General features: G+C 36.7%; 1 protein-coding gene across 1 annotated transcript in view; it reads left to right on the top strand.

Moving 5' to 3' along the window:
• BRIP1 (BRCA1 interacting helicase 1) overlaps nt 1-27,717 on the top strand; it is a 152,613-nt gene that overhangs the window by 52,755 nt on the left and 72,141 nt on the right. Inside the window, exons 7-10 of the mRNA XM_066255327.1 lie at nt 2,190-2,480; nt 8,772-8,993; nt 18,943-19,142; nt 21,556-21,688. Coding sequence (XP_066111424.1) covers nt 2,190-2,480; nt 8,772-8,993; nt 18,943-19,142; nt 21,556-21,688 — 846 coding nt within the window. The remainder of the gene's footprint in view (nt 1-2,189; nt 2,481-8,771; nt 8,994-18,942; nt 19,143-21,555; nt 21,689-27,717) is intronic.

The following is a 27,717-nucleotide window of genomic DNA, read 5'->3' on the forward strand; positions in this document are numbered from 1 at the left end:
AATTCACACCTTTAAAATTCTTTTAGAAGTTTAAGAAGTTTGAATACAAGCAGCAAATTATAAAGCTGTATAATAACATCCTTTTTTGTTTTAAAAAATGATATGAAATTTGTATTTGTACATGTATGAAGGTCTGCAAGTTATAGTGAATTATTTGTGGTGGGGGGCTAATTTGTATATTTCTGTGTCATTTAAATTTTTTGCTCAGGAAAAAAAAGTGAAGTTAAAAGGTGTAGGTGATAAAGTTTTAAATGGAATTGGTGTTGAAAAGTATTTAATCAAAAGATAGATGATCGCCAAACTTTGAGAAAAGACTATTTTACTGGATTACTTTTATGCTTTGGATATAATATATACATATAGCATGTAACAGTGCATTGGACCTTAGCATTGTAATATTCAGGATGAATTTAACTGTATCATACAGAAGAGAAATAGTATAATTGACTGAAAAGATAGAAGGTATAAAAAAAGCCAACTAATTCTACCTAGAATTCTTTAATCCTTTTAGTATGTTAATTAATTAATGTGATCATTACAAAAACAAAAAGTGAATTCAATCAGAAATATCATGATATAATTTGCATCTCATTTTCTGTGTGACCATAAATTGTTAGATATTGCAACATATGTAACATAAACCACATGTCAGCTGTTTCCTTCCTCACTGTTGACAAGAGCCCCATTCATAACTCTTCTTTTTATCCTTTCAGTGAATAAGTAATTATTCAATATAGAAGGCAGGATATTTGGAACTGGCTATTTAATGTGGCAGTACTCGGTAATGAAATCTGCTGTTACTGGCAACCTGAGAGGGGAACGTAACAATTCCAGCATAGCTGTAACTTTATCTGCTTTGACTGTTTATTTGGCACATCAGTGAACCTTTTATCCCAGTGAGTGACAGTTCCAGAAGGGTCACATTTACATCCATTCTATCATGTATTGTAATATTTAATGGCGGACAAGGTTGAGAGAGACTGGAAGTAATTTGAACTTGCTTTTCCACTGAGTTGAGGCTAAAAGACAGCTTGATCCCCAGTGTTGTGGTGTAACATGCTATGACTTAGCATTTGTTGATGAAGGCTAATCTTACTGATTATAATTAAAAAAAAAACCCAAAACTTCAGGTAAATGCTATATTTGTTCTACTAAACTGTATTCTCCAGTGCAAATTCTCTTAAGCTACTGTGCTATTTAGCTTTTTTCCCCCCATCAGTGACCGCTTCTGTAAACTAACCATTTCACAGTATTTCTCTTAATGAGACTACACTCTGTCTCATATGTATAGTAATTAAGTTTAAATTATGTAGTAGTTAGTAAGAACCCATGGTTCTAATATATCACATTAAATGTTTTTTTCATTTTTGAGAATTTAGAAACAGGAGAGGAAAAAATCAGGTAAATATTAGACTATATTCTTGAAGTTCCATATATGGTGTGTTTAAGGAGACATTTATATAATTATTTCAGTTATGAAACTGAGTTACAAGTTAAATTGTTCAGGAAAAGCTATCCTGAATGATAATTTTACTGATGGATTTGCATTCTGTGACAGGTAATTGAATTTCAGATATACTTGTTTCACACAAGCAACAAGCAACCTGCCTTTATTATTAAATATTAATAATTGCATTCATTTTCATACCTTTGTCAGAGACTAGTTTTCACTTCTTGTTTGTTCAGTGAAGTGATACTTTAGATTCAATTTGATATTTCTATTTTTTATAAGGTATATTGTAAATACTTTAAAAAATATTGGTATATTATAGGATATTTAAATTGATTATGCTATGCACAAAAATAATACTGTTTCTAAGCTGTAATATTACAATTCACTTAAAGCCTGATATAACGTTAGAAATACCCTCAATTTTGTCTTAGTTTTATAATTTATGAAAGAAGAAAGTTCAAATGTACTTAAAATATTTGGAATTTGAGAGTTAGAGTGGTATGTTAGAAACCAGTGCAAATATGAAAACATCATTTGTAAATTTTAAGAGCAAAAGAGAACCAACTTGAAATGAAATTTGTAGTTTTTCTTTAATGGCAAGTTTTAGATGGTATCGGTATCTTGAAATTTCTCTTTATTTGACAGTTGTGATTCATTGTTTATGGGTTCTGAGAGATTTGATAACATTTTTTATGGTAGTCCAGATGTTAGTTATCTTTTTTATTTTTTTGTACAGGTCTCTGGTCACTGTTCTAGGTGCTCTTGTTCTCCTAAACAAGGAAACAGTCAAGATTCTTCAAATGCCAGTAAGAAGGATCATAGGGGGAAATCCAGGATACCAAAAATATATTTTGGGACACGTACACACAAGCAGATTGCTCAAATTACTAGAGAGCTCCGGAGGACAGCGTACTCAGGGGTCCCAATGACTATTCTCTCCAGCAGGGATCATACTTGTGTCCATCCTGAAGTAGTAGGTAACTTCAACAGAAATGAAAAGTGCATGGAATTGCTGGATGGGAAAAATGTGAGTAAAGTTATTTTGTTTTAGAGAAAAAAAATAAGACTGAAAAGATTAAAATTACTCAACATTTTGTGTTCCTTTTGTTTTATGTGTACATTTCCAGTGATAATATGAAAATCAAATTAATTGCTAGAATTGATGTTTTTTGAAAAATAATTTTGCCACGAGAAAATCTTTATTGAAGTTTAAAATTATGGATTTTTGTCCTAAAGTTTGGGGATATTTCATTTCTTGAGATTAATTTCCATTTATCAGATATCTTTTTACTTTTAAATTCTACTATGAAAAATAGTCAAACATGGATGATGTCATATGAGAAGATAAAAGTATTTAAGTGATTTAGTCTTATTAGATTTAATTAATGTCTTATACATATTTAAAACTTCAAAGGAAGATAGTTTATTTATACTCTCTGAGCAAATTTTAAAATGTTTTTTAATTGAATAAGAAATGTAATGATTATCCTGTCTCATTACTCTGATTGGCACAAATTTTTTTTTACAAAAAAATTACATTACTAACTTTAAAAATATGTCATTGGTGATTTTGAAGATTTCCAAGGAAATCTAGAGTAACATGAATTTGGATGAGGTAGAAATAGAAAAGTCCTTACTAAAGATGTGATTTTTAAATACTTTTCTTAGCAAATTATTGGTTTGGTAGTTTGTGTACCTGTTTGATAATTAGTTTACTGAAAAATGGAAGTTACATGTCTGGAATTATACCTAGAAATTATCAGTGAACCATAATTTGATAGTATATGAAATGACCAATGATATTTTAATATATTTTGAAATATATTGTATCTTTTACTAGTATTTTGTCAGTTGTTTTTACACAAAAGGCTAGGAGCTATAACCCCTGGAATTTCATTTAATTGATATATTACCTTCTATTATATAATATAAATAAATAATTTTGTTTTATGCTTTTCTTTCCTAGTGCTTTTTATTTTAGTTGGAAATTTATTCAAGCTTTGGGGATATTCAAAAGACTCTTCAATAGACATTCAAACGTGCAAATAGGAAATATAACTACTAAGGAACTTAGTGGAAAAACTTGAGTGACTTGTTCAGAGCCAGGAAGAAAATACAGACTATTGAATCAACCATCTTTGAAATTCTATTTATATTTATTTCTGATAAGTTATTTTATAACTGAGGAACTGTGAAATCTTCACAGTAATTAAAAAATTCTCAAGAAGAGATGAAAATAGTAAAAAGTAAAATGCTAAAACTAAATAATAAGATAGAGAGAAAGCTCTTCATGATAAAACCCGTAAATTTTATGCTTATGTAAACTTCTTTCCATAAGTGGCTAATTAATCTACTGGATTCCTCAAATTCTTGAAATCTGATTTTTGTCTATATAGTCTGCAGGACGACTTGTTGGCATTGTCATTATCTTTTTATTGTTATTGGGAAAATTACAACAATTTATCTCATTATTAAAAATAATTATAAAGCTTAAATTGTGCATTGAAAGCAAATAGTCTTATTTTATGTAATCCTCTAGAAGTCTGTAGTGCCAGTTAAGTTTTTTGATTGACCTTTACTGTTGTAAATTTGAATCATGTAAAAGTAAAAAGTAATCCAATAGACTTGAATGTTCAGAATTTTTCATTAACATTTAGTTCTTAAAGTTCTTAAAGTTTTAAAGTAAATAAGTTTTTTGTTTTTTAATATTAGCAGTATACATAGTTGAAAATACCTTCTTGTAGTTGTTTGTCTTGACCTAATTCTGCCTCAGAATGCTTAGCTCGTAGGCATACATGAACATTCTTTTTCTTGTTCCCAAGCTCTCAGGGTAATTTGGTATTGTAATGAGGGCCAATTACAAAGTCACCATAGGTGTCTATGTTTACTGTGGCTGAATTACCAAAGCGAAATGATAAATAGATACCTGACAGTTTGAGTGAAAAAGAGTTTAAAGTGTGATAACACCTCAATTGACAGACTTCCCTCAGGGTTGTGTTACACTGCTAAAATGGATGAGCTTTTCTGGTTTTGCTATCAGCCTGCACACAAGTGTCATTCTAAGTGCCCTTAAAGTGTAAACTTTCTGATTTTTTGGCTTGATCCAAAGGCACATGTGTTTTTGTTCACTGTTTCTTTTACTAAAGTGCTCTTATACTGGGAAAGCAATGCCATTATCTGTTAAAATTTATTTTTGTTTCAGTTAAGATTCTCTTAACTAGCCCCAGAAATAATTCTAAAAAAATTATTTTAGGTATGGAAGAATGTCTATTTTTGTTAAAATAAGATTTAACAGTTTTTAATCACAGACTTGATAAGCACCTTACCTTAGTGATCATTTTGTACAAATAGAAGTTTTCCGAATAGTACAGAAGTTTTCCAGATAGTACAGAATAGAAATGAAGAAATAGTGAATGTTATATTATGAAACTCAATCTGTATCAAACTCATAATGGCACATCTATACCTGTCTCTAGACCCCTGAATCATAAAATATAGAGCTAGAAGGAACCTTAGAAATGATAGTCAGTATCAGAGGACTCTTAAAAGGCTTTTGGTTCAACTTCTCTTTTGATGCCTGGTCACATGAGAAAAATGGGTTCTGAAGTTTGCCTGATATCACTTTACTAATTAGCAAGAAAGGAGGCAAGTTTTCTAACCCCTAACCATACTAATTTGTACTAAAAACAAAAGCCAAAGATTGCATATGGTATGGGAAAGTTGACATAGCATGAAAGGTAAAGAAGGCGAAATAAGTGAAAATAATATAAAAAATGAACAAAATAAAGTTGGATGAGCCCTTTCCTCACAGTTTTTATTTTTAATGCCTTGGAAGACCACCAGTGGCTGAATTCAGATATTTAGAACTAGTAGTCCTTATTAGCTGATCATGTCTGGATTTGCAGACATTTTTTAAAGGTTATGGACCTCATGTTTTATTCCATTTCTAGAAATTTCTAGGTCCTCTTGTGTATGTAATGTATGTATGTTAGAAAACATAGGTTTGCATTTTGGATAGTTCCTAGATAAAAATACATATATATAAAAGCATATATTTAATAGCTTTTTACTTGTTAAAAACAGCAAACTGGGAAAGAAGTATTGGATTTCAGAATCACATATAATTTTTTTTATTGGTACACAGAGTTAATGAAAATAAACATGGCCTATTCTACCAATTAGTTCCAAGTGACAATTGAAATACAAAATATATGTTGTTATAAGACTCAGAATTATCATATATAAAGTAGGGAGAGATCTCTCTTTCTAGCTCCTCCCATCCTTTTAACCCTTCAAGGAAACCATTGTAAAGTTTTATGTATATTCTAAAACATTTAAAATATATATCTGCTATCATCTATGTATATATATTCTTTTAATAGTTTAAACCAGGGGTCGACAACCTTTTTGGCTGAGAGAGCCATGAACGCCACATATTTTAAAATATAATTCCGTGAGAGCCATACAATGACCCGTGTACATTATGCATTATCCAATAAAAATTTGGTGTTGTCCCGGAGGACAGCTGTGATTGGCTCCAGCCACCCGCAACCATGAACATGAGCGGTAGAAAATGAATGGATTGTAATACATGAGAATGTTTTATATTTTTAACGTTATTGTTATTTTTATTAAAGATTTGTCTGCAAGCCAGATGCAGCCATCAAAAGAACCACATCTGGCTCATGAGCCATAGGTTCCCGACCCCTGGTTTAAACAAATCAGTGCATAGATAAATCTTAACTCATTTATTGAGGAACATCTCTTTTGTATGAATTTACTATAATCTATTTAACATGCTTTATTGGTAGACATTTGGTTTATTTCCAATTTTTTAGTTATTAAACAGTATATGTGTATATATATTTTATATATATGTATATATGGTAATGGTGAAATTTAAAATTTTAATAATTGGCAAGTTGCTTACGTCTTTTACTAATAGTATATATTTATACTTCTAATTTTATACATTTTAAAATAGATATGACCTACCCTTGCTAGGTTTGGGTTTTATCAAACATCTTATTTTTTGATTATTGTATGTTAATAAAATTTTTTATTTCCAATGATAGAATGACTAAGGACATTGGTAAAATGAAAAAAAAAAGCTACAAATTACTATAGAAACTTGATAGAGTGTTCATACAATATAATTCCAAACCTTGCTAGAAAGTATAAAAAAATATAAATCAAAACAATAAAATTCTTTTTTTTTTAACCTTTAAAATAGGGTATGAAAAGACAATATTAGTGTTGATAAAGGTGTAGAAAAAGGGTAATGTAAACTGGTATACACTTTCTGGAAGATAAATTGGCAGTATATGGTTTTAAAGAAATTTAAAAATATTTTATATTTCCTGATCCCATAATGCCATTTCTAAAAATGTATACTAACAAAATATTTAGCAAAGGATATATAAATGGTCATTGCAGCATTATTTATAAAGCGAAAGTTAATAACAGTCTTAAATGTTCAATAATAATGAAACTGGCTCATCAGCTGTGGCACATTCAATGTATGTATGTGGGCAACAATGAAAAAATACCTAGTGATGTGAAAAAAATATATATATCATATATATATGTATTTTTTTTTAGCAAGAGGAACAGAGAGAGGCACAGATAGGGAGAGAGATGAGAAGTATCAATTTTTTGTTGCAACTCCTTAGTTGTTCATTGATCGCTTTCTCATATGTGACTCGAGGGTGGGGGGGCTCCAGCAGAGTGAGTGACACCTTGCTCAAGCCAGCGACCTTGGGCTCAAGCTGGTGAGCCCACGCTCAAGCCAGACAAGCCTGCAATCTTGGGGTTTCCAACGTGGGTCTTCTGCATCCTAGTCTGATGCTCTATCCACTGCACCACCGCCTGGTCAGGCAAGAAAATATTTCTTACAGGAGTTTTACTAAAATAGGCTGAGAGAACAAAAGTGATCCCAGTATTAAAAAAGAGTTTCTTGTGGCTAGATTATTAATAATTTTCACTGTCTCAGGAAATTTGCTTTTTTCTCTTTATTTTAATACTGGATCATATTACTACATATCCATCCATATTACTTACATACGTTTAGAAGAAATAGGAAATTAAATACATCAAAATGTTAATGGTACATTTATGGTGTGATTGAGTTATACTTCAGGTTTTCTTCTTGATACTCTTCTGTATTTCCCAAATATTTTGTAGTGAACATTCTTCCTTTATTTTCCCCCTGAGGACATTTCTTTCTCTTTACTTATTTAGATTTGACTAAGTAATACTGTCTCATGACTCAAATTAAAAAGGTACTAAAGTGTCTGTTGAGAGAAACCTCTCCCCATCCTGTGCCCAGGTCGCTTAGTTCTCAGCTTTTAAAGCAATCAGTGATGCCATTGCCCTTGTATTATAGGAAAAAAAAAATCTATCTATCTATCTATATATACATATATATATATATATCCTAATATCACTTTAATCAGAGCAAAGCCACAGCGAACATAACTAACCCTTTGAGTACTGAGTTTTTTTAAGCTCTCTGACCTGTGGGAGTGAGTTTTTTTTTCCAAAAATGAAATTAGTTCCAGTTACAGTTTTATTAACTTAAAATCATGTTTGTTTGGTAACTAATTTATGGAAACAAGAAGAACATATGTTTGCCTTTTTTAGTGTTGCCTTACACATTTTTAAAATAAATCAATCGTACTCTGGATGGTCAGGAGGCATGAGGATATACATGAACATTTGTACTACTCAAAGTGTTAAAACCTATTTCTCCAATTTGAGGTATCTAGAGCTATACTGCTCTGGAGGTCTACTGAGTCAACTAATACAGTGTATTTAAACTGGTGGGAATTGTGCCCCGGCCGGTGGCTCAGTAGACAGAGCATCAGCCCAGCTTAAGACTTCCTGGGTTCGATACCTGGTCAGGGCACACAGGAGAAGTGACCATCTGTTTTCACCCCCTTCTCTTTCTCTTCCCCTCCTGAAGCCTCCTTATTGGTTTGAGCATGGGCCCAGGCACTGTAGCTCTGGTTGGAGTGCATCAGCCTCAGGTTCTAAAAATAGCTTGGTACTCAAGCATTGGCCCAAGATGGGGTTGGCAGGTGGATCCTGGTTGAGGTGCATGCAGGAGTCTGCCTCACTATCTCTCCTCCTCTCACCTAAAATAAAATAAAATAAAACAAAATAAAATGGTTGCGACTGTAGATGTGGTATAGTTTGTCTCCTCTGTGAAGTCTTTGCTTGTGACTTTAATGATATTCCTAAAATTCTGAGATAAACCTGTTTTATTTCTTCTGTTTCAGTATTGGTTCACATTTCAATTTTATATATTTGTTTTTAGGGAAAATCCTGCTATTTTTATCATGGTGTTCATAAAATTAGTGGTCAACACACATTACAGACTTTCCAAGGGATGTGCAAGGCCTGGGATATCGAAGAACTCGTCAGCTTGGGGAAAAAGCTAAAGGCATGTCCATATTACACAGCACGAGAACTAACAGAAGATGCTGATATAATATTTTGTCCCTACAACTATCTTCTGGATGCACAAATAAGGGAAAGTGTGAGTAAATATGTAAAAATTAGAACTTTTTTCCTTAGTTATTGGTATATAAGAGGTGAATGTAAAAGCTTTTAGATGTTTTAATGTCTTTTACTTTTTGTTTTATAGTTAATTTATGTAATTGTATAAACAGATTAGAGTACCGCAAACACATTCTAAGGTGTAAAAACTGAATTTTAGATCTCATCACTTTAATTTCCAAAGTAATAACTACTTTTAAGGACCTCATACTGAAGTAGCATTATAGCAGAGTCTTTCATCACCTTGATAGTGATGACATTTTTGGCTTTGGCCAGTTGGTTCAGCGGTAGAGCGTTGGCCCTGTGTGTGGAAGTACTGGGTTCATTTCCTGGTCAGGGCACACAGGGGAAGCAACATCTGCTTCTTCACCCTTTTCCCTCCTCTTTCTGTCTCTTCTCCTGCAGCCATGGCTTGAATGGTTTGAGCAAGTTGGCCCTGGGCACTAAGGATGGCCCCATATCCTCACCTCAGGGGCTGAGATGGCTCAGTTGCTGAGCAACAGAGCAGCAGCCCCAGATGGGCAGAGCATTCCCTGGTAGAGAGCTTGCTGGATGGATCCCAGTTGGGGTGCATGTGGGATTCTATCTCTCTGCCTCCCTACCTCTCATTTCATTTAAAAAAATAAAATAAAATAAAAAACAATAGTGATGGCATTTTGGGCTGTATAATTCTTTGTTGTGACAGGCTGTCTAGTGTGTTGTAGCATGTTTAACAGCATCTCAGGTTTTATCCACTAGATGCCAGTAGCACGCTCACATTATAACAAAAATGTCTCCAGACTTGGCCATATATCTGTTGGGAGGCAAGATTGCCTCCAGTTGAGACCCATTTATAATTATCACTCTTCATGTTTCTGAACAAAATTATTTTAAAACATTTATCTGAAAAGTTTGTTTTGAAGAACTACTGTTGAGAGAGTATGCAAATTTATATGTTTTGAGCTTTAGAAAAGTGAACTTTGTATGCAGCATTTGTGTTTATTTGCCTGGTTTTTCTTAGAGACATTCAGTTGTTACAGCATAGGACCCAAAAAAGTGAATAACTTGGTATATTTAATTGTTATTATCTCTTTTTAGATCTGACCACAACATTTTCATTAGCTTTTTCTTAAGTTTGAAATTAATAGATATTATTTTCACTACCCCTACTATCCCACCTCTTATTTCATTATCTTTTGCGTACGTCATCTTCTGAGTAACTATGCAGATCAATGACAGATCAGTCTTCTAATATGATATTATTGTACTTTTATTAATCTTTCCTCCCCTTAAAAATTTCTTAATGCTCTTTGCTTGTAGGGGAAAGTTTGTATTTCTTAATCTTACTTTCAAGTGGTTCAGTAGTCTGACTTAAATCTGCCCTTTCAGTCTTCGCTGCAGCAAACTTCCAACTTGAATCCCTCAAAAATTACTTAATAGGCCCCTGAGGATGCCTTGTTCTCCCCTGAATTTCTGCTTCTGATGACACCTGTGTTGAAATGCCCTCCTCTTCTCTGTCTATCCAAATCCTGTTCCTCTATCAACCCCAGTGTATTTTCTACTCTTCCATGGGTCTTTCTCAGTCACCTTCAACTCTCTGTATATTATTTCCTCAGAGTAACTCATTTTTTTAAAAATTTATTGTGTTTACATGGATTCAAGTGTCTCACCAAATACATCCCCCTCACCCCCGTGTTCCCCTCAACCTCTCCTTGCCCCCTTCTCCCTCACCCTCCCCCTTCCCTCCAGAATTTGCTTTTCTGCTCTCTATAACACTGTGTTATGTATGTAAAATTTCACCAATCTGTTTCCCTTCTCTAATCCCATCCTCTCATCCCCTTTCCCTCTGTCTGCTTTCCCTCTGGTCCCTTTGATCCTGCCACTGTCTCTATTCCATTCCTGTTTACATTGTTCATTGGATTCCTCAAATGAGTGAGGTCATATGATATTTTTCTTTCTCTGCCTGGCTTATTTCACTTAGCATAATAGTTTCCAGGTCCATCCAGGTTGTCGCAAAAGGTAAGCTTTCCTCCTTTTTCACGGCCTCGTAGTATTCCATTGTGTATATGTACCACAGCTTTTTAATCCGCTGGTCCATTGACAGACACTTGGGCTGTTTCCAGATCTTGGCTATTGTAAACAATGCTGTCATAAACATAGGGGTGCATTTCTTCTTTTGAATCAGTGATTTGGTACTCTTAGGATATATTTCGAAAAGGGGGATGGCTGGGTCAAAAGGCAGTTCCGTTTTTAATTTTTTGAGGAATCTCCATACTGTTTTCCACAGTGGCTGCACCAGTCTGCATTCCCACCAGCAGTGCAGGAGGGTTCCCTATTCTCCATATCCTCACCAGCACTTATTCTGTATTGTTTTGTTAATGAGCGCCATTCTGACTGGTTTGAGATGGTATCTCATTGTGGTTTTAGTTTGCATTTCTCTAACAATTAGTGATGTTGAACATTTTTTCATCTGCCTATTGGCCATCTGTATGTCCTCTCTGGAGAAGTGTCTATTCGTTTCTTCTGCCCATTTTTTGATTGGATTGTTTATCTTCCTGGTATTGAGTTTTACAAGTTCTTTATAAATTTTGGTTATTAACCCCTTATCAGATTTATTGTTGAATATGTTCTCCCATTGTATGGTTTGTCTTTTTACTTTGTTCATTTTGTCTTTAGCTGTGCAAAGGCTTTTTAGTTTGATATAGTCCCATTTGTTCATCCTGTCCTTTATTTCACTTGCCTATGGAAATAAATCAGCAAATATATTGCTGTGAGAGATGTCAGAGAGCTTACTGCCTATGTTTTCTTCCAAGATGCTTATGGTTTCACGACTTACATTTAAGTCTTTTATCCATTTTTGAGTTTATTTTTGTGAATGGTGTAAGTTGGTGGTCTAGTTTCATTTTTTTGCAGGTAGCTGTCCAATTTTCCCAACACAATTTGTTAAAGACACTGTCTTTACTACATTGTATGCTCTTACCTCATTTGACAAATATTAATTGTCCATAAAGCTGTGGATTTATTTCTCGGTTCTCTGTTCTGTTCCATTGATCTATATGCCTGTTCTTATGCCAGTACCAAGCTATTTTGAGTACAATGGCCTTGTAGTAACTTGATATCAGGAAGTGTGATACCAACCACTTTATTCTTCTTTTTTTTTTTCATTTTTCTGAAGCTGGAAACAGGGAGAGACAGTCAGACAGACTCCCGCATGCGCCCGACCGGGATCCACCCGGCACGCCCACCAGGGGCGACGCTCTGCCCACCAGGGGGCGATGCTCTGCCCATCCTGGGCGTCGCCATATTGCAACCAGAGCCACTCTAGCGCCTGAGGCAGAGGCCACAGAGCCATCCCCAGCGCCCGGGCCATCTTTGCTCCAATGGAGCCTTGGCTGCGGGAGGGGAAGAGAGAGACAGAGAGGAAAGCGCGGCGGAGGGGTGGAGAAGCAAATGGGCGCTTCTCCTGTGTGCCCTGGCCGGGAATCGAACCCGGGTCCTCTGCACGCTAGGCCGACGCTCTACCGCTGAGCCAACCGGCCAGGGCCACTTTATTCTTCTTTTTCAAGATTGCTGAGGCTATTTGTGTTCTCTTTTGGTTCCATATAATTTTTTGGAATATTTGTTCTATATCTTTGAAGTATGTCATTGGTATTTTAATAGGAATTGCATTGAATTTATAAATTGCTTTGGGTAATGTAGACATTTTAATGATATTTATTCTTTCTATTCATGAACACGGTATATCTTCCACTTGTTTGTATCTTCTTTGATTTCTTTTATCAATGTTTTATAATTTTCTGAGTATAAGTCTTTAACCTCCTTGGTTAAATTTACTCCTAGGTACTTTATTTTTTTTTTTTTGTTGCAATAGTGAAGGGGATTGTTTTCTTAATTTCTCTTTCAGACAGTTCATTGTTGGTGTATAAAAATGCCTCTGATTTCTGAATATTAATTTTATATCCTGCCACCTTGCTGAATTCATTTATCAGGTCCAGTAGTTTTTTGACTTGAGACTAGGGTTTTCTATGTACAGTATCATATGATCAGCAAGTAATGATAGTTTTACTTCTTCTTTTTCAAGTTGGATGCCTTTTATTTCTTCTTGTTGTCTGATCGCTGTGGCTAGGACTTCCAGAACTATGGTGAATAAGAGTGATGAAATGGGACACCCCTGCCTTGTTCCTGATCTTAAGAGTATTGCTTTTAATTTTTGCCCATTGATTATGATGTTGGCTGTGGATTTGTCATAGATGGCCTTTATCATGTTGAAGTATGTTCCGTTTATTCCCACTGTGCTGAAAGTTTTGATCATAAATGGGTGCTGGATTTTATCAAATGCTTTTCTGCATCTATTAGTATTATTGTGTGATTTTTCTCCTTCCTTTTTTAATATGATGAATCACATTGATTTATTTATATATATTGTACCAGCCTTGCTTTCCCAGACTAAATCCCATTTGATCATGATGTATGATTTTTTTCATGTATTGCTGGATCCGGTTTGCTAATATTTTGTTGAGAATTTTAGCATCTAAGTTCATCAGGGATTTTGGCTTACAGTTTTCTTTCTTTGTATTGTCTTTGCCTGGTTTTGGAATAAGGATTATGCTTGCCTCATAAAAGGAGCTTGGAAATCTTCCCTCCTCTTGAATTTTTTAAAATAACTTGAGAATGATAGGAGTTAATTCTTATTTGAATATTTGGTAGAATCACCTGTGAAGCCATCTGTCCCAGGGCTTTTGTTTGTTGGGAGTTTTTTGATAACTGTTTTGATCTCATTTGTTGTAATTGGTTTGTTAAGGTTTTCTGTTTCTTCCAGATTGATTTTTGAAAGATTATATGTTTCAAGGAATTTGTCCATTTCACCTAGGTTGTCTAATTTTATGACATATAGTTCTTCGTAGTATTTTTTTACAATTCTTTGAAAATCTGCTGTGTCAGTTGTTACTTCTCCACTCTCATTTCTAATTTTATTTATTTGAGTCCTCTCTTTTTTTCTTGGTGAATCTGGTTAAAGGTTCATCAGTCTTGTTTACCTTTTCAAAGAACAGCTCTTGGTTTTATTGATCCTCTGTATTGTTTTATTAGCCTCTATGTCATTTATTTTCACTCTGATCTTTATTATTTTCTTACTTCTACTTCCTCTGGGCTTTACTTGCTGTTCTTTTTCTAGTTCTTTTAGATGCTGGGTTAAGTTGTTTATTTGAGCTTTTTCTAGCTTCTTAAGGTGTGCTTATAATGCTGTGAACTTCCCTCACAGGACTGCTTTTGCTGTGTCCCATAAATTTTGAGTTGTATGTTCATTTTCATTTGTTTCAAGGAAATTTTTTATTTCTTCCTTGATCTTATTAACCCATTCGTTATTTAATAACATGCTATTTAGTTTCCAAGTGTTTGAATGTTTTTCAGTTTTTCTATTGTAGTTGATTTCTAGTTTCATGCTATTGTCATTAGAGAAGGTACTTGATACGATTTCAATCTTCCTAAATTTATTGAGACTCCTTTTGTGTCCTAACGTGGTCTATCCTAGAGAATGTACCATGAGCACGTGAAAAGAATGTATATTCTGCTGCTTTAGGGTGAAAGGTTCTGAAGATATATATTAAATCCAGTTGATCTAGTGTGTCCTTTAATTCTGCTGTTTCTTTGTTAATTTTTTTTCTTGATGTTAGTGGGGTATTGAAATCCCCTACTAGTATATAGTATTGCTGTTTATCTCACCCTTTATGTCCATCAAAATCTACTTTATATATTTAGGTGCTCTTATATTAGGCGCATAGATATTTATAATGGTTATATATTCCTGTTGGATTGCTCTCTTTTTCATTATGTAGTGACCTTCTTTATCCCTTACTATAGCCTTTGTTTTAAAGATACAAGTATTGCTACCCCAGCTTTTTTCTCATTTTCATTTGCATGAAATATTTTTTTCTATTCCTTTACTTGTAGTCTATGGTATCTTTTGTTTTGAGGTGAGTCTCTTGTAGACAGCATATGTACGGGTCCTGTTTTCTTATCCATGCAGCTACCCTATGTCTTTTGATTGAAGCATTTCATCCATTTACATTTAAGGTTATTATTGATATGTAGTTGTTTATTGCCATTTTATTCTTTAATCTACATTCCTCTTTTACTAGATTTAAATCTACATTTCTCTTTTACTAGTTTTTTTTCCCCTTTGTTCTGTTTACAGCAGGCCCCTTAACATTTCTTGCAGCATTGGTTTGGTTGTAATGAATTCCTTGAGTTTGTTTTGTTTTGTTTGGTCTGGGAAGCTTTTTATTTCTCCTTCAATTTTAAATGATAGCCTTGCTGGATAAAGATGTCTTGGTTGTAGGCTCTTGTTTTGCATTACTTTGAATATTTCTTGCCATTCCCTTCTGGCCTCAAGTGTTTCTGTTGAGAAGTCAGATGTCATCCTTTGGGGGCTCCTCTGTAGGTAGGTGATTGACTACTTTTCTCTTGCATCTTTTAGTATTCTTTCTTTATCTGTTAGCTTTGGTATTTTAATTATGATGTGTCTTGGTGTAGGTTTCTTTGTGTTCTTCTTTAATGGGATTCTCTGTGGTTCTTGAACTTGTGTGACTTTTTTCTTCATCCATTTAGGGAAGTTTTTCAGCTATGATTTGTTCAGTCAGGTTCTCTATCCCTTGTTCTTTTGTCTTCTCCTTCAGGAACCCCTATGATACGGATGTTGTTTCTCCTCATGTTGTCACAGACCTCTCTTAGAGTTTCCTCACACTTTTTGATTCTCTTTTCTTTTTACTGTTCTACTGCTGTGCTTTTGCTTATATTGTCCTCTAAATTGCTGATTTGATCCTCTGCTTCATCCAGCCTGCTTTTAATTTCTTCTAGTGTAGTCTTTATTTCTGATATTGTGTTTGTCATTTCTGTCTGATTCTTTTTTATGATTTCAGTATCTTTTTTGATGCTTACTATCTCTTTGTTTAGATGCTTGTTATGTCTATCTATTGTTACTCTAAGATCCTTTAGTATACTAACAATCTTTATTCTAAACTCTCTGGTATCTTGGCTATTTCCAACTCATTTTTTTTCTTTTTCTGGGGATTTCACTTGTTGATTCATTTGAATTGCATTTCTCTGTCTTCCCATTTTGTCTCTGTCTAGACTGCTTTTTTGGATGTGTTTTTGTGTAGCTAGCTGAATATAGGGTTAGTGTTGTCTGCTTCCAGCTTTCTGTTGTGTTGTTTCTATATCTTCTTGGGTTGGCCTCAGCTGTTATTTGCAATCTGCTGTAGGCTACTTGTCTGCTGCTACTGTTCTTTTTGCTGTTTGTGACAATGTTTTCTATGTCTTAGCTGGGTCAGGTGTGAGGAACCTTTCCTTGAGATACCATTCTAACTAGGGTTGTTAGGTCCTGAGCTGATGCTCTCCGTATCTGGCTGCGGATGTGCCAGCCCTGGACCTCCCTGGCCAGAACTTGGCATAGACTAGTGGAGGTCACTGCATCTGACTGGTCCTAGCAACCTTCTTGGAGCAACAGGCAATCCAGAATTTCTGGCTGCCTCTGCTAGGTCCTGATGCCTTTGTAAATATCAGCTGCACTCCCAGGCTGGCTTTTATCTACTCTTGGCCAGTGTGTGTAGCCTCTCTATTCCTGAGGTGTGTTTTTTCTACCGGCCCCTGCTGCCACAGCCTCCTCAGGCGCTTGGGCACTGACACTGCCGGGCGTGCGGGCCACAGCTCTGGGTGCCCAATGGGGCTGCCCTGCTGCTGCAGAGGATTCCTTGCCTCGCCAGGCTCGGCACCCCCTGCTGGTGTGTGAGACCTCTCTCCGGGCTCTGCCCCTTGCGTCGCCCAGCGGGCTCCACCCCTTCAAGCATGGGCATGTGGGAGGCTTCTCCAGGCTCTATCTCTCACCCACGCTGCCTGGGCTGCCGGGCTCTGCCCTCTGCTGCTGCACAGCCTGAGCATCACAGCCCGGCCCTCCCACCCTTCGGAGAGTACTCAGCAGTTTGGGAGGGCAGTGTATCCAAGACCTCAGCACTCAAAACCTGTGTCTCTGATGTGCCTCCTGCTTCTAAGCCTCTCTTTGCACTGACTAGAGCAGAAGAGCCTCTGGTGGGCGGGGTAATTGCTTCCCTTTGCTAGCTTGGTTCTCCCAGGAAAAATGGCCACTTTAGGTTTAGTGTGTGACCCAGTACAGAGGTCAGGTGGCTGTCCCCCACAGTCTCTCCCTGTGACCCTGAGACTACACTCTCCTTTTGCAACTCCAGTCCTCTTGGAGCTCCCCGCTTCTGGAACCCCGGGTAAGTGGGTGTGAACAAGGTTTTCTGTGCAATCCCTTTAATACAGAGCCTGGATTTGAGAGTTCTATCTCCCTCTCGCAAACAGTACCCAGCTCTTCTTTCAGTTAAATACTGTCCATATGCCTCCTCTAGTCTCTGGGGTTCCAGGCTAGGGTTCCGGTCCTGGGACTGAGGACCCACAGTTCTCTGGGCAACCCACCTAGCTGTGAGAGACCTTCCAGTCTGCCTCTTGCTCCTGAGAGCAGGGCAGTCTTTCCGCATCTCCGCCCTTCCTACCAGTCTCGATGTGGCTTCTACGCTGATGCTTGGTTATATTTTCATTTATTTATTTATTTATTTTGTATTTTTCTGAAGCTGGAAACGGGGAGAGACAGTCAGACAGACTCCCGCATGCGCCCGACCGGGATCCACCCAGCACGCCCACCAGGGGGCGATGCTCTGCCCCTCCAGGGCATCACTCTGTTGCGACCAGAGCCACTCTAGTGCCTAGGGCAGAGGCCAAGGAGCCATCCCCAGCGCCCGGGCCATCTTTGCTCCAATGGAGCCTCGGCTGCGGGAGGGGAAGAGAGAGACAGAGAGGAAGGAGAGGGGGAGGGGTGGAGAAGCAGATGGGCGCCTCTCCTGTGTGCCCTGGCCGGGAATCGAACCCGGGACCCCTTGCACGCCAGGCCAACACTCTACCACTGAGCCAACCGGCCAGGGCCTGATTCTTGGTTATAGATTCCTCTTAGTTTAGTCCAAAGTTGGTTTTTCAGGATGATTGTCTCTAAGTTAAGTTGTAATCCACTTTGGTTCTGGAAGGTGGGAGTTGTAACTTCCACCTATTCTTTTGCCATTTTCCTGGTCCCAGAGTAACTCATTGACAGTTGCTTTATGACATTTCTTTGTATTAGGACTCTTCCAATTGCAAGTGACACAAACTCAATCTCAGTAGAGCTTTAGAAAAACTACTTGACTAAGTTTCATTGTGATGGCTTTATGCTCAGGCAAATTTTTTTCATTGGGAACAATGGTAACCATAGTTAGCTAGCTAACCTGGGGAAAAGAACATGCTCTTCTTATATTAGTCACTCCAAATTACTCTTGATAGGCCTAGTGTATATTTCATATTCATTCTTGAACCAATCATTGTGACCATGTAGGGATGGGGTACTTTATTTAATTGATAAGCCCAGTCTCTGTGTCTACCTATGTTATAAAAGTGGTGCTGTCCCTTGATTAACAGATCAACAGTCCTACCAACATCACATGGGAGTTGGGGAAGAGTGGTTCTCAGAATGAAGTATGGACTAAAACAAAAGATACATATATATTACATTAATTTTTTGAGAGTCTTTTGAATCTTGTTATTTTAGTTTTAAAAGTTTTACCTGCTTTTAAAATTATGTTGGAGATTCCTTCATAGTGGGTTTTTGTACCCCTTTGTGTCATTTTATTCAGGCTCACTTAACACATTATTTTGGTTGTGATAGGTTTGCAAAGAATTTAATTCTGTGATGTTGAGCTGATATTTGGTTGGCTTTAGTGCTCTAGAAGTTTTAAAACCTAAAGGCAGTTGTGTATATAATTGCACTAACAATACTGACCTATAGTATAAATTTTTAAATGAAATATCTTGCTTATGGCTGTTAAATTCATTTTGCTGAAAGTTTTACAGGAAATTTTTTTTTAATCTTACAGATGGATATCAATCTGAAAGAACAGGTTGTCATTTTAGATGAAGCTCATAACATTGAGGATTGTGCTCGGGAATCAGCAAGTTACAGTATAACGGAAGTCCAGCTTCGTTTTGCTCGAGATGAACTAGATAGTATGGTTAACAATAACATAAGGAAGAAAGACCATGAACCCCTACAAGCTGTGTGCTACAGCCTCATTAAGTAAGACCATTTTTCTATTAGTGTTTTATTATTCCAGAGTATTTTAGAGTTAGTAAACTTTGACCAGGCATCTCTCTCCCCAGTACCTAACACAGAGCTCCCAAATCCCTTGGGATTTACTGGGTGCTAGGACTGCCTTTTGTTCTAATAAGGCAATGATTGTTGGGCTTCTGGAGGAGGCCTGGTCACTAGAAAGTCCAAGCTGTGATAGAAACTTGGAACTTTCAGCCCCACCTCCCCTCTGGGTAGGGAAGAGGGACTAGAAATTGAGTTAATGATTGATCATATCTATGTAATGAAGCCCAAAACTCTCCCTGGAATGCTATATTCATATATCCATCTGTATTTATTCCCTTTTCCTACTTACTCCCCATCATCCTTTTCATCTAAGCACACACTACTAACCAGTTTTTCAAGTCAAAAATCTTAAGTAATCTTTTGTATTTTTAAGTGAGAGAAATGGAGATAGGCTACCACATGTTCCCCGACCGGGATTCACCTGGCAACCCCCGTCTGGGGCTGATGCTGGAATCAACCAAGCTATCCTTAGCACATGGGGCCAACGCTCGAACCAGTGTAGCTACTGGCTGCAACCAGGGAAGAGAGAGATGGGGGAGAGGGAAAGGGAGTGAAGCAGATGGTTGCTTTTCATGTGTGTGCCCTGACCGGGTATGAATCCAGAAGTTCATATGCTGGACTGACACTCTGTTCACTGAGCAAACTGGCCAGGGCTTAAGTAAGTAGTCTTCTTTTTTAAATTCAGTGAGATGAGGGGAGGCAGAGACAGACTCCCTCATGCGCCCCGACCGGGATTTACAGGGCAAGCTCACTAGGGGGCGATGCTCTGTCGTAGCTCCGTTGCTCAGCAACTGAGCTCTTAGCACATGAGGCAGAGGTCATGGTACCGTCCTTAGCACTTGGGGCTAACTCATTCCAATTGAGCCATGGCTGCAGGAGGGGAAGAGAGAGAGAAGCAAGAGGGGCAGGGGTGGAGGAGCAAATGAGTGCTCCTCCTGTGTACCCTGACTGGGAACTGAATCCACATTCTGGGCTGATGCTCTACCACTGAGCCAACCAGCTAGAGCCTAGTAAGTTGCCTTGATTACTGTCCCACATCATTCAGTTTACTACTAAATTTTTGTAAATGCCACCTGCATAATATCCCAAATCCTTCAATCTCGTATCTACCATCCCATAATCATCTCTCAGCTAAGATACTGTAATAGCCTCATACTACGGCTCTGCTTCCACTCCTGCCTTTTTCCTATAACCTGTTCTGACTTTGAAGCTGGGATTCTTTTCTTTTCTTTTATTTATTATTATTTTTTTTAGTGTGAGAGGGAGATAAAGGGGTGGGGACAGACAGGGAGAAACAGACAGGACGGGAGAGAGCTGAGAAGCATCAGTTTTTCGATGTGGTACTTTAATTGTTCATTAATTGCTCCAGCTGGAATCATCTTTTAAACACATAAATAGATGATCTCTTATTTAAAATCCTCCATTTAAAACCTTCCCATTGTACTCTGAATAGAATCCACATTTCTCATCCTGGTTAACATCTAATTCTTGTTTATCACTCTAACATGGTTCATACCGTTATGCCTTTTTGCCCATTGTATGGTAACTACATGGCTTTCTTTTACATCCTTAAATGAGGATAATTTGTTAACCACTTCAGAATCTTTGCATGATATTTTCTGATCTTCCTATGACTCTGTACATCTTGCCTTCAATTGTTAGAATAAGTGTCCCTCTGAGAGCTTTCTTGCTATTCAAATTAAGTAGCAGTTAGCTTACATTAACCTAATTTAGTTTTATTATAGCTCTTATTACTACATATTTTCTTGTTCATGTATTTGTTTCTAAATTTCTTTCTCCCTTTAGTAGAATGTAATTTCCATGAGAATAAGGGCCTTGCCTATTTTATTTATTGCTGTATTTCTGCTACCTAGTATAGTATCTGGTGTAATAATAGGCATTTAAGCACTTACTGAATGTATACATGTGTATGTATATTAATAGAATAGTTATATATTTTCTAGTAATTCTTTTTGTGTTAATGTGTAACTTTAATTTTTTATTAGATTGTTTTGTATTTAGTTTTATTGCATTTGGGATGTGCTGTTAAGACACAGCTTTCATTTGGAGAAACAGTCAAGTAAAGCAATGTGAATCCATAAAACACAATTGGAAATCACATGCATATTTTTCTTTTTTGAATAAAAGCTTGCTTTTTAGCTATGTAAATGCTTACTTGGCAATATGAGATAGGCATGCTTTTGCAAAAGATGTCTAAAGCTACATTTGTCTTAAGAGCTACAAGGAATGCAGTTAACATCCTCAATTCTCTGTTCTATGAAAACGGTGCACAAAGAATGATACTGGTTGGTAGAATTGTTTTATGTTATTTCAGTTGGTTAGAAGCAAACTCAGAACATCTTGTGGAACGGGATTACGAATCATCCTGTAAAATATGGAGTGGAAGTGAAATGCTCTTAAATTTATACAAAATGGGCATCACCACTGCTACTTTTCCCATTTTGCAGGTAAGATTTATTTTCTTACTGTGGAAATGCATTTAGTGAATTAGAAATGATTAATAGTGAAAAAACTTATTCAGGATAAAAATAACATAGCAATTTAATTCTTTTTAAATTTTATTATGTAAGTTTGATAATCATATATGTGGTGACATAAATTATGAATGAAAAAGTAGCATTATTTAGTTTGAAGGAAATGAAGCTTAAAGGAATTAATTGCTTGCTCAAAGATAAAAAGTCAATAATTTTAGGTTTTAAATTTATTTTGTCAATTTTAAAAGTTAAAAATTTGGAAAAATAAAAAGATAAATTCATATTTTGTTCTTCTAATTTAGAGGTTATAAACCTGGGTTGATGGAGATCATAAGGGGGCTATGAGCTATTGTGAACATTATGAAATTGTATGCAAAATGGAACGAGTATGTACTTTTGTATATTTTTCTGAATAGAGGTTTTATGACATGTTTTCTCAAAGAGGTTTTTTTTTTCCAGATGAGAATGTTTTTCTTTTCATTTTTTCTTAATTATATATTTAAGAGTTTATTTAAATTTTTTTTTTTTTTAATGAGAGAGAGAGACAAAGGGACAGACAGGGACAGATAGACAGGAAGAGGGATGAGAAGCATCAACTCATAGTTGAGGCACCTTAGTGGTTCATTGATTGCTTTCTCCTTTGTGCCTTGATTGGGGGCTCCAACTGAAGAAGTAACCCTTGCTCAAGCCAATGACCTTGGGCTGCAAGCCATTGACCTTTGGACTCAAGCCAGCGACCATAGGGTCATGTGTATGATCCCATGCTGCTCAAGCCAGTGACCCATGCTCAAGCCAGATGAGCTTTCACTCAAACTGACGACCTTGTGCTCAGGCCAACAACCTTGCAGTTTGGAACTTGGGTCCTCAAGATCCCAGGCCGACACTCTATCCACTGCACTACCACCGGGTTAGGGAAGAAGTGTTTAATTTTTAGAATGCTTATTTTAGATTTACAGAAAAATTAGCAGAAAGGACAATACTCATGCTAATCCCCCTAATGAACATCCCTACACATGGATACTACTATTTTTCCTATTTAACATAGTGCAATAGTAGAGTGCTTTAATACAGTTGAACCAATATTGTTACATTGTAAACTAAAGTCTATAGTTTACATTATGATACACTCTTTGTGTTGTATAGTTCTATGACTTGATAAAAACAGACATGTATCTACCAATATAGTATCATACAGAATTTTGCACTGCCTTAAAGGTTTTTTGTGCTGCACTTACTTATTTCTTCACTACACCTCATTTCCCTTATTAAATCCCCCTGGGAACTACTGACTATATTTTGTGTTTTCCAAAATGTCTTGTATTTGAAATCATATGATATGTGGTCTTTATACACAGGCTTCTTTCCCTTAACAGTATGCATTTAAAGGTCCTTATGTGTCTTTTTTGTATCTTGATAGCTTGTTACTTTTTATTGCTGAACAATATTCATTGTATATATGTACCACAGTTGTTTATCCATTCTACTACTAAAGAATATATTGGTGGCTTCCAAGTTTTTGCAATTATGAATAGTGCCGCTATAAACATTTGTGTGCATGTTTTTATGTAAACATGCTTTCTTCTCATTTGGGTAAACATTAGGAGCATGTTTGCTGGATTTTATGGTAAGACTAAGTTTAGCTTTTCAAGAAACTGCTAAACTGTCTTCCAGAGTACCATTTTAGATTCCTACCAGCAGTGAATGAGAGTTTCTGTTGTTCCTTTCAGATCTTTAGCCTGCCTGCCTGCCTACATGCCTACCTCCCTCCTTCCCTTCTGCTCTCCCTCCCTCCTTTCCTCCCTTCCTTCTTTCTTTACAGAGAGAGGAGTGGGGACAGGGAGAAGTATTAACTCAAAGCTGCTTCACTTGAGTTGTTCATTCGTTGCTTGTCATATGTGCCTTGACCAGGCAAGCCCAGGGTTTTGAACTGGCAACCTCAGCATTCTGGGTTGATAATCTTATGTACTGCACCACTGCAGGCCAGGCCTACCTACCTTTCAATTGGGTTTGTTTTCTTGTTGAGTTTTAAGAATTCTTTGCATACTTTGTTACAAGTTATTCATCAAATATGTGTTGCAAATATAATTTCCCAGCCTGTGGCTTGTCTTTTTATTCTATTGACAGCACATCTTTCACACTTTTTAGTTTTAAGTGTTTAGTTTTCATAAAGTTCAACTTACGGATTTTTTTTCTTTGATGCTTCTGATGCCGCATCTTAAATCTCATCACCAAACTCAAAGTCACCTAGATTTTCTTCTAGAAATTTTATAGTTTGGCATTTTACATTTAAGTCTGTGATGGATTCTGAGTTAATTTTTGTGAAGGCTGTAAGGTCTAGGTCTAGATTAATTTCTTTGTATGTAGATGTTTGTTCTTTCAGCGCTATTTATTGAAGAGACTAGTTTTGCTCCATTTTATTGCTTTTTCTCTTTGTCAAAGATCAACTGGCAGTATTTATATGGGTCTGTTTCTGGGCTCTATTCTTTTCCATGGATCTATTTTTTCCTTCATCAATATCACATTGTCTTGATTACTATAGCTTTATGATAAGTCTTAAAGTCAGGCAGTGTCAGCCCTCTGACTTGGTTCTTCTAAAATTGTGTTGGCTATTATGTGTTTGTCTTTCTATACAAACTTTGATAAGTTTGTCAATATCCACAAAATAACTTACTTGGATTTTGTTTGGGATTAAATTGAACCTATAAATCAAGGTAAGAAGAACATTTGAACAGTACTGAGTCTTTCTATTTTCTGAACATGGAGTATTTCTCCATTTATTTATATTTTCTTTGATTTTTTAAAATCAGAGTTTTATAGTTTTCCTTACAGATTTAAAGAGGTTTCTGATCTCAGAAAGATAACAACTGTTGCCAACATAATCACAACTAATATTTTGGGAATATAAGTATTCAAATAAATATTTTAATCAAACTATTCTTATAATTTTTGCCCTGCATTTTAAAAATTAATGTAGTATTATAAATATTTTTCCATACTGTGACATCTTTTTATGATTTTTTTCATAAATGTTTTGCATTTTAAAGATTATTCATAACAACAGTAAAATAGATAAATTGTGGGATAATTCATATAGTGGACAACTACATTGCAATTAAAAAAAGAACCACTGTCACTACAACGTATGAGTGAATGTTATAGACATAATGTTGAATAAAAGGAACCAGACACAAAGAGTACAAACTATGCTTTTATTTTTATGAAATTTAAGAACAGACAAACATAATTGTGATAATAGATGTCAGAATACTGGTTACCATGATGTAGGGGTAAGGAGCAGTTTGCGCTGCGAAGGTGTGAAAGGGACCCATCTGGATTCAAGAAATATTTTGTATCCTGAATGAGTGTTAGTTACATGGGGGTTAAGGGGTGTGTATATGTGATTGGTGAGCTATATAAACAAGATTAGTGCTCTCCATATATTAGTGTTTTTTTTCCTGAAGTTGGAAACGGGAAGGCAGTCAGACAGACTCCCACATGCGCCTGACCGGGATCCACCTGGCTTGCCCACCAGGGGGCTATGCTCTGCCCATCTTGGGGCATAGCTCTGCTGCAATCACAGCCATTCTAGTGCCTGAGGCAGAGGCCACAGAGCCTTCCTCAGCACCCGGGCCAACTTTGCTCCAATGAAGCCTTGGCTGCAGGAGGGGAAGAGAGAGACAGAGAGGAAAGAGAGGGGGAGGGGTGGAGAAGCAGATGGGCGCTTCTCCTGTGTGTCCTGGCCGGGAATCGAACCCGGGACTCCTGCACGCCAGGCCAACGCTCTACCACTGAGCCAACTGGCCAGGGCCTCTATATATTAGTTTCTAATAAAAAGTATACAAATAAAATATGTCAAAAGAAAAAAATTTGAAAAATACAGAAAGTTACAAAAGAAAATAAAGACTCATAAACCTAATGATTCACTTTTGGATTTGTTTACCTATGCCTTTTGTGCATATATTAGCTTTAAATATATTTCCCATATAATAGATTTTTATTTGTAGCCTCTTTTTATTAAAAATAAAAAGCTTCAGTGTAGCATTTTTGTCCTTGCACATATTTGATTAATCTGGTATTTGGAAATATAGGTTTTTGCAGAATAAGAAACAGTTCTGATTTGAACATCCTTGAAAATGTATCTTTGGATATATCACTGACTATTTTCTTTACATATTCAAAATAATAATTCTTTATTGCTATGGCATTGAATGTATATTCTTATGTGTATGGTTTATAGTATATTTCAAAAGATTTTTATTTTAGTGCATTCAAATTTATCAGTTTTTTAAATGAATTGTCATATTTGAGTTTTATTTCAGCTATCTTTCCTTATCTTGTGCTATATTTTCTTCTAAAAGTGTTGAAGTACTCTTTTTTTAAGATTTTATTTATTGATTTTACAGAGAGAGGAGAGGGGATGGGGAGCAAGAAGTATCAACTTATAGTTGTTTTATTTTAGTTGTTCATTGTTTGCTTGTTATATCTTGACCAGGCAAGCCTAGGGTTTCGAACTGGCGACCTCAGTATTCCACATCAGCACTCTGTTCACTGTGCCATCACAGGCCAGGCTAAAGTATTTTTTTATAAAGATTTTCAATCAGTGTGTGACTCATTTTTGTTTATCTTGTGATATAAGTGATCCATGTAATTTTCTGTATGGATAATGAATTTTCTTATCATCATTTACTAAATAGTCTGTCCTGGCCCTGGCCGGTTGGCTCAGCGGTAGAGCGTCGGCCTGGCGTGCGGGGGACCCGGGTTCGATTCCCGGCCAGGGCACATAGGAGAAGCGCCCATTTGCTTCTCCACACCCCCCCCCCCTTCCTCTCTGACTCTCTCTTCCCCTCCCGCAGCCAAGGCTCCATTGGAGCAAAGATGGCCCGGGCGCTGGGGATGGCTCCTTGGCCTCTGCCCCAGGCGCTAGAGTGGCTCTGGTCGCGGCACAGCGACGCCCCGGAGGGGCAGAGCATCGCCCCTGGTGGGCGTGCCGGGTGGATCCCGGTCGGGCGCATGCGGGAGTCTGTCTGACTGTCTCTCCCCGTTTCCAGCTTCAGAAAAATAAAAAAATAAATAAATAAATAAATAGTCTGTCCTTTCCCTCTATTTATAGTGCCATTTCTGTCACATATCTAATTTTTATTCATGTGTGAATTTATTTCTGGATTGTACTTTATTTAATGATTCTGTTTGAACTGTCATATCTGTTAATTACTGTTAGAAAAATGTAGATTATCTACCAGGGTATATCATCACTTTGTTCTTCTTTGGAATGATCTTGGCTATTCTTAGACTTTGTTTGCCATTTGAATTTTAGAATTACCTATGAGTCATTCTTTTAATTTTGTTTGTAGTATAGTCATATTGTAAGCATCAGAGTACTCTGAAAATAATTTAGGCATTTAGGTAGCATATCAACTCTTTTACCCTTTTTGAAGAAACCATTTAGTAGATACATTTTTATGTAGTTCATTACTTTTTTTGGTCTTTTTCTGAAGTTGGAAACAGGGAGGCAGTCAGACAGACGCCCACATGCGCCTGACCGGGATTCACCCGACATGCCCACCAGTGGGCGATGCTCTGTTGCAACCAGAGCCATTCTAGCGCCTGAGGCAGAGGCCATAGAGCTATCCTCAGCACCTGGGCCAACTTTGCTCCAACAGAGCCTTGGCTGCGGGAGGGGAAGAGAGAGACAGAGAGGAAGGAGAGGGGGAAGGGTGGAGAAGCAGATCCGCACTTCTCCTGTGTGCCCTGGCCGGGAATCGAACCTGGGACTCCTGCACGCCAGGCCAATGCTCTACCACTGAGCCAACTAGCTGTAGTTCATTACTTTTTAAGAGAACTAAATAATACCCTGATTGCCAAAAGAAGTAATGAACCTTCTAAATGTATAATTTTATTAAAGGTCTTCGAAGAAAATTTGGGAATATGTGGGAACCTAAAGTATATTGTTAGCACTTGTGTATTAATAATGTTTGTTTAAAAATTCAGTGTATATTTCATTT

This window comes from Saccopteryx bilineata, chromosome 2 (assembly GCF_036850765.1).
Source record: "Saccopteryx bilineata isolate mSacBil1 chromosome 2, mSacBil1_pri_phased_curated, whole genome shotgun sequence".
Taxonomy (NCBI): domain Eukaryota; kingdom Metazoa; phylum Chordata; class Mammalia; order Chiroptera; family Emballonuridae; genus Saccopteryx; species Saccopteryx bilineata.